General features: G+C 36.7%; 1 protein-coding gene across 1 annotated transcript in view; it reads right to left on the reverse strand.

The window, feature by feature from the left end:
- MCPH1 (microcephalin 1) overlaps nucleotides 1–12,428 on the reverse strand; it is a 38,625-nt gene that overhangs the window by 20,654 nt on the left and 5,543 nt on the right. The window contains exon 3 of the mRNA XM_023517569.1: nucleotides 487–605. Within this exon, the coding sequence (XP_023373337.1) occupies nucleotides 487–605 (119 nt within the window). The remainder of the gene's footprint in view (nucleotides 1–486; nucleotides 606–12,428) is intronic.

The following is a 12,428-nucleotide window of genomic DNA, read 5'->3' on the forward strand; positions in this document are numbered from 1 at the left end:
GTTGAGCTATAGGCGCCGAGCCTGAAGTCTTGATATATGTATACCATGTGGAATGATTATATCTATCTAATTAACACATCCATCACTTCACATACTTAATTTCTTATAGTGAGAACATTTAAATGCTGTTATTTTAGCAGTTTTGAAATAGATACTACATTATTAACTTATATATATATATTTAATACGCTTAGTATAAAGTCTGAAACTATATACTCCAAATTCTCAATGGTAGCTTTTCCTCAAGTTATAGGAAGGAAGACAAGACTAGGAATAGATTAGGTAAGGATTTTTCACTTAAAAAATATATACCTGCTTTTCAGTTAAAGAAACTGAGGCTAGAAGATACTAAATTATTTGCCCAAGAAAGAGGCAGAGAAAAGATGAAATGCACACTTTATCTGGCTGGCTCTGTGATATGCATAATGTATCTTTACACTTTACCAACAGTAGATACTTAAGAGAAAAAAATCAAGAAAAACTTACTTTTCAACCCATAGCACTGAGACAAGCTTTACATCTCTCTGCTGAGCTTTGTCCCAAGTGCTCTGATAACCATCTTTGAACACAACATGAGTTACCTGTTTGTTAAAAGTTTTTGAGACCTGTAGACAAAAAAGCAGAAAACAAAATTTGCATTAGTATTTACTCACAATTTAAGTACAATTGACCAAAAAGGATACTATATTAATATTTGTCAAAATATAAATATCCAAAACTCCTACCCCAGTGATTCTATAATCACTACAGAGGAAAATACTCTAAGGAATGTATAACACTGCTTAAAACCCTATCTGATCCAGTTAGACCAGTGCATCATACCCATGATTTGGAAGCCTCAGAATAAGAGAAGGGGGTCTAATAAAAGCCCTACACCTTGGGTTGAAACCCAAAGAGCTGCATCTAGAAAAGTTATAATGGTCCTCACAGGTCTCTAGTCTAGTTTTAAATCATCTCAAAACCTGAAATTAGATTAATAAATCTTGGATTATGAGTAGGGCGAATATCCTTTATGAAGCAAATCTGAATCTTTGTAAAAAGATAATATAATTCTAGTTCTCAAAGTATTGACAATTAATTTTAAATATACAATGCTCAAATTTAAAAAAAGAGAACAATGAACAGCCATAGGAAAAGATGGAAGTGACAAGAACAAAAATCAGTGGATAAAACAATAAATAAAAGCAAACCTAGATACTTTAATCTACCAGATGAAGACTTTTTGTAGATTGCAGCTAATGTCTTGCTTAGGAGAATGTGTGCTTTAAAATGCACAAATAACCAAATAAGAAGGCTGAACATCAGTGTATTCATCTCAAAAAGTTAGAGAAAGTATAGTCAGTTAAAACCAAAGGAGGAGTTAGATAATACTAAGGTGAAGCTAGAATTAATAAGGTAGAAAATAAATGTCAAAAAGATCCAAATGCCAAAAATTGGAGGGCTTAAGTGAGTAAACTTGAACAGTACTGGTGGCTGGAACTAAGCCATGGGGGTGGGAGGGTGGAGCTCTCAGTGGTTGGGCTGCTAGCAGGGTGCTGCCATTGTGGGAGGTCTGCCCAAAAGGATAGCCCACCAAGTCCTAGGGTGAGGCCAGCTCTGGCATAGGTAGCAACCCTTGAGGGGAAGTGAGGCAGCTTCTCTTCCCCCTGGCAAGCTACTTTGTGGCCAAGGGTCACTCACTGTTTGGAAGGTTAAGGCATGTCTCCTACATACTCTAGCAAGAACTTCAGGCTCCCAACCCTGTGGAGATTGAATGCCAACAAAGCAACTAAGACCTTCTTGAAAACAAATAGATCAGGAATATAGGACCAGGCCTCCTTGGCAACTAGATAGTGGCTTCTGGCCCCCATATTATATACCAGTGTGTGTTTTGTGTCTCCTGACCCCAGAGTGTGACCTAGTGTCCAGGCAATATATTGCATTATATATCTCTTTTATCTTTTTTTCTATCTTCTTAGAGTACCAACTGGTGTCCAGGCAATACACTGGAATATATATAATTTTTAAATTTTTTTCCTTAGTTTTTATTATTTGCTTTACTTTGTTGTATTTTTATATTTTCATATTCACTTTATTCAATAGCAAGAGGCTCGCTTTTGCTATGGTTTCTCTGCCCCTTTTATTATTTCCTTCTTTTCTATTATGTAGAGATTTTTCTACTTTTCTCATCTTTCTCACATAAATTTCTCAAATAACTAAGATATCACTTTTAAAAAAATTTTTTACATCTATTTTAGTTTGAATTTTCTTTATATGTTATTATTTTTTTCCTGGTTTTACTCTATTTCATTCCATATTCTATTTATGGGACATCACAGAGCCTAGGATGGGGTGCCACGGCATTAGCCTGGCTCAAGAAGGCCTTGAGCCCCTGGTCTAGGCTGTCCGTCCAGCTTTGGCCTTTGGAAGGACGGTATCAGTAGGTCCCCACTCTGATATACTGCTAATTTTTTTTTCTATATTTGGCAGAGGTGGGAACTTACTTTTGCTCAGGCTAGTAAGAAGCTCCTGACTTTTAGGGAAGCCCCCAGCCTAGTACTCCAGAGTCCTAGAACTAGGAATGTGTGTCAAAGCACACTGCTGAATACCACTATTACTCCCATTTCTCTCTTTCTGTTTTTCCTTTCTTCTTTTCTTTAATTTTTTCCTTTCACTCCTCCCTTTTTTCCTTCTTTTTCTTTCTCTTCTCCCTTCTCATTTCTTATTCTTTTCTTTTTGGCCTTATACCAATTTGGGCACTTCAACACCTAAACACAGAGACCATGTAATTTAAAGGGAAGGAGGAAGTGAGAGGAAAAAAGTAGGGAAAGGAAATGAACAAGAAGAAAACACACATGAGGAAAAACCAACAGAAAAATTCTGGCATCATGAAAAATCAGAAAAGGTCAATCCTTTTCTGTTCCCCCACCAACAGATCATGAGGTATCTACTACAGATCTTATACCTATAAAGAAATAATGGAAATGACAGAAAGGGAATTTAAAATATGGATGGCAAAAACAATGAAGAAAATTGAAGGTAAAGTGGAAAATAATCAAAAGGAAATCAAAAAACAAACCCAAATAATGAATAAAAGATATGAAGAAATTAGAAAGGATATAACAGAGTGTAAGGAATTAAAGGAAGGCAATCAGGGAACTTAAAGATGCAGTAGAAAGTATCAATAACAGATTAGACCATGAAGAAGAATCTCAGAGCTTGAGAATAAGGCTCTCAAGCTAAGCCAGGCATTTAAATAGGCAAAAAAAAAAAAAAAAAAAAAAAAAAAAAAGAGAGAGAAAAAGTAGAGAGTTCACTTAGAGAACTATGGAACTTCATGAAGCATTCAAATATACAAATTATAGCTATCCCTGAAGGGGAAGAAGAATGACCCAAAGGAATGAAAGCCCTACTAGAGAATATGATAAATGAAAATTTCCCAAGCATGACCCAAGGTTCCGACATAGTTCTTTTAGAGGGATATCAAACACCAGGTTATCTCAACACAAAGAGAGCACCTCCAACCCACACCATAATATACCTGTCCAAAGTCAAGATGAAAGTGAAAATTCTGTAAGCAGCTAAGAGTAAGTGCCAATTGACCTGCAAGTATAGGACTTCTGAGCTGAAACTTATCAAGTCAGTCAGAAGAAAATGGTCATCTATCTTTAACCTTCTTAAAGAAATTTGCAGCCCACAATTCTGCATATTGCTAAACTAAGATTCAAATTTGATGGAGAAAGCAAATCTTTTATTGACATGCAAACACTGAGGAAATCTGCCACAAGATCAGCTCTATAGTAAATACTTGCACCTGTTCTCTACAAAGGATCACCAGCAAAGTAAACCAGAAACTAAAGGACAAAATCTAGTTTCCGCAATGGCACTATGGACAAAATGAAGCCACAAACTTTCACAAAATAAGATGAATAAATCTCCACCACATTTATCAAGTCTCTCGATAAATGTAAATGACTTCAATTTCCTCCTATAGAGCAAAGATGTTGATTGGATAAAAAAAGCACATGCCAACTATATGCTGTCTCCAGAAAACACACCTAACCTTGAAGGACAAAACAAGAGTCAGGGTAAAGGGCTGGAAAACAATATTTCAGAAATGGAAATAAGAAGAAAGGAGGGGTTGCAATCTTACTTTCAGATACAAGGGGCTTTAAAGCAACTAAAGAAAGACAAAAATGGTCACTTCATACGGGTCAAGGGAACAATACAAAAAGAGGACATTTCAATTCTAAATATTTATGCACCCAACTTAAATGCTCCCAGATTTATGAAACAGATCTTAACTGGTTTGAACAAGATGATTTTCTATAACACCATAATAGTAGAGCACTTTAACACTCCTCTTACAGAGCTGGACAGAACCGCTCATCAGAAACCAAACAAAGAAACAAGGAACTTAAATGTGACCCTAGAACAATTGGGCTTAATAGACATATATAGAACATACCATCTGAAAGCTAAGGAATATATGTTCTTCTCGACAGCCCATGGATCATACTCCAAAAATCTCAAAAAGAATAAAAGAACTGAAAATATATCTTTCAGTTCTTTTCTCAGACCACAAGACAATAAAGGTGGAACTGAACTCCAACAAAAATTTTCATCCCCACACAAAGGCATGGAAACTAAACAACCTTATGCTTAATGTCGGGTCAAGGAGTACATAAAAGAGGAAATTATTAAATCCCTCAAATATAAGAACAATGAAGACACAAGGTACCAAACCTGTGAGATACTGCAAAAGCAGTCCAACGAAGGAAATTTGTCTTATGAGATGCCTACATCTAAAACAGACAGAGAGCACATAAACAACTAATGAAGCATCTTAAGAAAAAGAAAAAAAGAGCAATCCAACCCCAAATCAAGCAGAAGAAAAGAAATAACCAAAATTAAATCAGAAACAAATGACACTAAAAACAAATGAATCATTCAGAAAATTAATGAAATAAAGTTGGTTCTTTGAAAAGATAAACAAAATCGATAAACCTCTGGTCAAATAAACTAGGAGGTAAGATCTCTAATGCCATCAAGCAGAAATAATAACAGATACCAAGTGATACAAGAGATTATCTCTGACTACTACAAAAAAACTCTATGCCCAGAAATTTGACAAGATGGAAGAAACAGACCAATACCTGGAATCACACACTTAACTAGGAAGAAACAGCTCTCTTGAAGAGACCAATATCAAGCAATGAAATTGAAGAAACAATAAAAAAACTTCCAACAAAAAAAGCCCTGGATCAGATGGCTTCACACCAGAATTCTTTCAAACCTTCAAAGAGCAGAAACTATTCCACAACACTGAGAGGGAAGGAAACTTCCCCAACATGTTCTATGAAGCAAACATCATCCTGATACCAAAGCCAAGAAAGAACCCAATTAAAAAGGAGAACTACAAACCACTTTTACTACTAAATATTGATGCAAAAATACTCAATGAAATCTTAGCAAATTATAGCTACCCATTAAAAAATATATATACAGCTCGATCAAGTAGGCTTTATCTCAGGGATGCAAATCCATAACTGCAATTCACCATAGCATAGAAGCAAAAACAAGGACCATATGGATCTTCTCAATAGATGCAGAAAAAGTATTTGATAAAGTTCAGCATCCTTTTCTAAGAACACTTAAGAAAATTGGCATAGATGGCACACTTCTTAAACTGATTGATGCCATCTATGACAAACCCACAGCCAATATCATACCCAATGGAGTAAAACTGAAAGCTTTTCCACTTGGAAACTGGAGCCAGGCAAGGATGCCCACTATTGCCACTACTATTCAGCATAGTTCTGCAAGTCCTAGTCAATGCAATCAGGCAAGAGGATATAAAGGACATCCAAATGGGGGCAGAGGAGGTCAAATTCTTGCTGTTTGCCAATGATAGGATCTTACACTTAGAAAATTCCAGAGACTGGCTTGGCACTCATAGTGCAGTGGTTGCAGCATGAGCCACATACACTGAAGGTGGCGGGTTTGAACCTGGCCCAGACCTGCTAACCAACAATGACAATTGCAACAAAAAATAGCCAGGTCCTGTGGTAGGCACCTGTAGTCCCAGCTACTTGGGGAGCTGAGGCAAGAGAAGCACTTAAGCCCAAGATTTTGAGGTTGCTGTGAGCTGTGACACTACAGCACTCTACTGAGGATGACAAAAGGAGACTCTGTCTCAAAAAAAAAAAAAAGGAAAAATAAAAAAATCCCAGAGACTCAATCATAAGACTTCTGAAGTGATCAAGAAATACAGTAATGTTTCAGGGTATAAAATTAATGTCTACTAATCAGTAGCCTTTGTATATGCCAATAACCACCAAGTTGAGAAGCAAATAAAGGACACAATTCCCTTCTCAGTAGCTCCAAAGAAAATGAAATACTTAGGAGTATACTTAACAAAAGAGGTTGAAAGATCTCTACAAAGAGAATTATGAAACCCTAAGAAAAGAAATAAAGGGAGACATTAACAAGTGAAAGAACATACCATGCTCTTGGCTGGGAAGAATCAGCACTGTTAAAATAACTACACTATCCAAAGCAATCTACAGATTTAATGCAATCCCTATTAAAATACCAATATCACACTTGAAGAAGTGGAAAAATAGTACTCTGTTTTGTATAGAACCAGAAAAATATCTGTACAACCAAGGCAATTCTTAAAAAGCAAAGCTGGAGGCATCATTCTACCAGACTATAGGTTATATTACAAGTCCGCAGTGATCAAAACAGCATGGTATTGACATAAAAATAGAGACACAGACATATGGAACAGAATAGAAAACTAAGAAATGAAACCAGGGGGAGCAAGATGGCAGCCAAGTAACAGCTTCTTTGCAACTGAGCGCCATGAGATTGGGGAGAGAAGACTCCAGGCATCTCTGGCTTAGACACTGGGGAAGAGTGGAGATTTCAGTGTTTGGCAGAAGCAGGGCTATCTTGCTGCTTTGTAGCCTTGGCCCTCAGGCTCATAGAGAGAGGCTGGATTTGGTGCTCTGGATAAGTGGGCAGCCACTTCAGGAGAGAGCCCAGCCACGAGTGCTTTCCTGGGAAAGCTTCTGCTTAGCCAAGGTTAACAGCTTAAAGTGTCTTTTAAGTGGGCTGAGGAGAGATTTATGATATCAACCCTGTGGGGTTTGAGCAATCAGCAGAGGCCTCCAGTCTCCATCTCATACAGCTATCAGCACTGTGACTAACATCTCATACCCTAGAAGATCACCTGTTACCCAGACAAGGTCCAGCAAGATATATATTCTGCTTTGTTTTTATCTTCTTTTTTTATTTCAACATTTTTCCTCTAGATTTTTCTTCTTTTTTCCTTTCTTCATTTGTCTAGTTTAAATATAATTTTCCACTGTTGCCTTCTTTAATAAGAACTTCATTTTTGCTAGTGTTTCTGCCCCTATTGTTTTTTCCCCTATTTTTTTTCTGTAAGGTTTTGTTTGTTTTGGTTCGATTTATAGTATTTTTGTCTTTCCTCTCTATTTGGTGGAGGTGGGGTACTGTACCTGAACAGGCTGGCAAAGAGGTGCTGACCTCAAGGGAACCACCCAATCCGCACCACAGAGATAGGGGGTTTTTAAGGTTACACTGTACACCTTTATTACTTCTCCCTCTTTCTATGCCTCTCTTCTTTTTGCCAATATTCCCTTTTATTCACCCCCTCTCCTTTTTTCTTTTTTAAAAATCTTTCTTCCCTTCTTGCTCCTCAATCTTCTCATCCTTTTGGTCCTGTACCAAAAGACTCATCAAAACCCTAGGCCCAAAGCATAACTTAAAGAGCAAGAGAAGGTGAAAGGAAAATTAGGGCAAAGAAACAAATAAACAAAAACACTCATGGAAAAATCAGCAGAAAAATCCAGGCAATATGAAAAACCCATCCAGAGCAACTCCCCCAAGGGACCATGAGGTAGCTACTGCACAGGATTCCACCTATAAAGAAATGTTAGAAATGACAGAAGGGGGATTTAAAATACAGGTGAAAACAATGAAGGAAATTGCTGAGAAAGTGGAAAATAATGAAAAGGAAATCCAAAAACAGAATCAAACAAGAGATGAACAATATGAAGAACATAAAAAGGATATAGCAGAACTGAAGGAACTGAAACAGTCAATTAGGGGAACTTAAAGTATCAACAGATTAGACCATGCAGAAGAAAGAATCTCAGAGGTAAAGGACAAAGTTCTTGAGATAACTCACATAGTTAAAGAGCAGAAAAGAAGAGAGAGAAAGCAGAACATTCACTGACAGAATTATGGAACTTTATGAATGAAGCGTTCAAATATATGAGTTATAGGTATCCCAGAAGGGGAAGAAGAATGCCCCAGGAGAATGGAAGCCATACTAGAGAATATTATAAATGAAAATTTCCCAAATATCACCAAAGATTCTGACATACTCCTTTCAGAAGGATATCAGACCCCAGGTCAGCTCAACTCTAATAGAGCTTCTCCAAGACACATTGTGATGAACCTATCCAAAGTCAAAACAAAAGATTCTGCAAGCTGCCAAGAGTAAGTGCCAGTTGACCTATAGGGGCAAATCCATCAGGGTGTCTGCAGACTTCTCTAATGAAACTTTTCAAGCCAGAAGACAATGATCATCTACCTTCTACTTAAACAGAACAATTTCCAGCCCAGAATACTATATCCCACTAAACTAAGCTTTAAAATTGACAGAGAAATCAAATCTTTAACTGATATGCAAACATTGAGGAAAACTGCCACAAGACCAGCTCTACAGGAAATACAGGACCACCAGCAAAGAAAGCACCCGAAAAGGACAGAACCTGGCTTCCACAATGATGCAAAAGACAAAACTAAGCAACAGACTTTCACAAAATAAGACGAATATAATGCTACCACACTTATCAATTATCTCAGTAAATGTTAATGGTTTGAATTACCCACTGAAGAGGCACAGATTGGCTGATTGGAGTAAAAAACACAAGCCATCCATTTGCTGTCTGCCTAGCTTCAAAAGACAAATGAAAACTCAGAGTTGAGGGTTGGAAGACAATTTTTCAGGCAAACGGAATTCAGAAGAAAAGAGGGTTGCAATCTTATTTTGAGATACATGTGGATTTAAAGCAACTAAAGTCAAAAAAGACAAAGATGGTCACTTCATAATGGTCAAGGGAAAAATATAACAAGAAGACATTTCAATTCCAAATATTTATGCACCCAACTTAAATGCTCCAGATTCTTGAAAAAGACCTTAATTAGTCTGAGCAATATGATATCCTGTAACTCCATAATAACAGGGGACTTTAACACTCCTCTTACAGAGCTGGACAGATCCTCTGAACAGAAATTAAACAAAGATATAGGGCACTTAAATGAAACCCTAGAATAACTATGTTTGAATGACATATATAGAACACTCTATCCCAAAGCTAAAGAATACATGTTCTTTTCATAGGCCCATGGAACATTCTCCAAAATTGATCATACCCTAGGACACAAAGTAAATCTCAACAGAATCAAAAGAATTAAAATTTTACCTTATATCTTCTCAGACCACAAGGCAATAAAGGTGGTACTCAACTCCAACAAAAACATTCAACTCCACACAAAGGCATGGAAATTAAACCACATTATGGCGAATGATAGCTGGGTGCAGGAAGAAATGAAAGAGGAAATCATTAACTCCCTTGAGCATAACAACAATGAAGATATAAGCTACCAAAACCTGTGGGATACAGCAAAAGCAGTTCTGAAGGGAAAATTTATTGCTTTAGAAAATTTATCACTTTAGATACATTCAAAAAACAGAAAGAGAGCGCATCAACAAACTCACAAGCCATCTTATGGAATTGGAAAAAGAAGAACAATCTAAGCCTAAACCCAGCAGAAGAAAAGAAATATCCAAAATTAAACCAGAGATTAAGAAAATTGAAAACAAAAGAATCATTCAGATTATTAATGAAATAAGCAGCTGGTTTTTTAAAAAAATAAATAAAATATATCAACCTTTTGCCAAACTAGAAATAGAAAAATAAAATCTCTAGTAACCTCAATCAGAAATGATAAAAGGGAAGTAACAACCGATGCCACAGAGATACGAGAGATCATCTCTGAATACTACCAGAAACTCTATGCCCAGAAATTTGACAATGTGAAGGAAATGGATTAATATTTGGAATCACACCCTCTTCTTAGACTTAGCTAGGAAGAAATAGAGCTCCTAAACAGACCAATTTCAAGCACTGAGATCTCATAAAAAATCTCCCAACAAAAAAATGCCCTGCTCTGGATGGCTTTATACCAGAATTCTATCAAACCTCAAAGAAGAGCTTATTCTCATATTGCAGAAATTATTCCCAAAAATTGAAGAGGAAGGAATCTTCCCCAACACGTTCTGCGAAGCAAACATCACCCTGATACCCAAACCAGGAAAAAACCCAACTAAAAAGGAGAACTTCAGACCAATTTCACTATTGAATATAGATGCAAAAATTCTCAACAAAATCCTAACCAATAGATTACAGCTTATCATCAAAAAAGTCATACATCATGATCAAGTAGTTTTCATTCCAGGGACACAAGGCTGGTTTAACTTTTGTAAGTCTATAAACATCATTCACCATATCAACAGAAGCAAAAACAAACACCAAATAATTCTCTCAATAGATGCACAAAAAGCATTCAATAAAATCCAGCATCCTTTTCTAATTAGAACACTAAAGAGTATAGGCATAGATGGCACATTTCTTAAACTGATCGAAGCTATCTATGACAAACCCACAGCTATTATTTTATTGAATGGAGTAAAATTTAAAGCTTTTCCACTTAGCACTGGAATCAGACAAGGTTGTCCTCTGTTGCTATTACTTACTATTCAACCTAGTGCTGGAAGTTCTAGCCAATATAGTGAGGCAAGGCAAGAAAATAAAGGGCATCAAAGTGGGAACAGAGGAGGTCAAACTCTCCCTCTTTGCTGACGATATGATCTTATACTTAGAGAACCCGAAAGGCTCAACCACAAAACTCCTAGAAGTCATCAAAAAATACAGTAACGTCTCAGGATATAAAATCGATGTCCACAAATCAGTAGCCTTTGCATATGCCAACACCGACCAAGATGAGAGGCTAATTAAGGACACAATTCCCTTCACCATAGCTTCAAAGAAAATGAAATACTTAGGAATATACCTAACAAAAGAGGTGAAGGACCTCTATAAAGAAAATTATGAAACTCTAAGAAAGGAAAGGGCAGAGGATATTAACAAATGGAAGAGCATACCATGCTCATGGCTGGGAAGAATCAAGATTATTAAAATGTCTATACTTCCCAAAGCAATCTACTAATTCATTGCCATCTCTATTAAAATACCAACATCATAACTTTTAAGACATGGAAAAAATGATTCTTCATTTTGTACGGAACCAGGAAAAAACCCATATAACTAAGGCAGTTCTTAGTAATAAAAACAAAGCCAGGGCATCAGCTTACCAGATTTTAGACTGTTACTACAAGGCCATGGTGGTCAAGACAGCATGGTGCTGGCACAAAAATAGAGACACAGCCATTTAGAATCGAATAGAGAACCAGAAAATGAAACTAGTATCTTACAACCACCTAATCTTTGATAAACCAAACAAGAATGTACACTGGGGGAAAGACTCCCTATTCAATAAATGGTGCTGGGAGAACTGGATATCCACATGCAAAAGACTGAAACTGGACCTGCACTTTTGTCCACTCACAAAAATTGATTCAAGATGGATAAAGGACTTAAATTTAAGGCATGAAATGATAAAAATCCTCAAAGAAAGCACAAGAAAAACATTGGAAGATATCGACCTGGGGAAGGACTTTATGAAGAAGACTTCTATGGCACTTGCAACAACAACAAAAATAAACAAATGGGACTTAATTAAACTGAAAAGCTTCTGTACAGCTAAGGAGACAACAACCAAAGCAAATAGACAACCTAGAAAATGGGAAAGGATACTTGCCTATTTTGAATCAGACAAAAGCTTGATAACTAGGATCTATAGAGAACTCAAATTAATTCCCATGAAAAAAGCCAACAATTCCATATATCAATGGGCAAGAGACATGACTAGAACCTTCTCTAAATTCTTTAGAGATGAATGGCTAACAAATAGGAAAAAATGTTTATCATCCCTAATTATTAGAGAAATGCAAATCAAAATCACTTGAGATACAATCTAACCCCTGTGAAAATGGCCCACATCACAAAATCTCAAAACTGCAGATGCTGGTATGGATCTGGAGAGAAGGGAACACTTTTACACTGCTGATGGGACTGCAAACTAGTACAACCTTTTGGGAAGGAATTATGCAGAACCCTCAAAGAAGTCAAGCTAGACCTCCCATTTGATCCTGCAATCCCATTACTGGGCATCTACCTAGAAGGAAAAAAATCCTTTTATCATAAGGACACTTGCACTAGACTGTTTAT

This window comes from Otolemur garnettii, unplaced genomic scaffold (assembly GCF_000181295.1).
Source record: "Otolemur garnettii isolate 467f Iridium unplaced genomic scaffold, OtoGar3 scaffold00114, whole genome shotgun sequence".
NCBI classification, from domain to species: domain Eukaryota; kingdom Metazoa; phylum Chordata; class Mammalia; order Primates; family Galagidae; genus Otolemur; species Otolemur garnettii.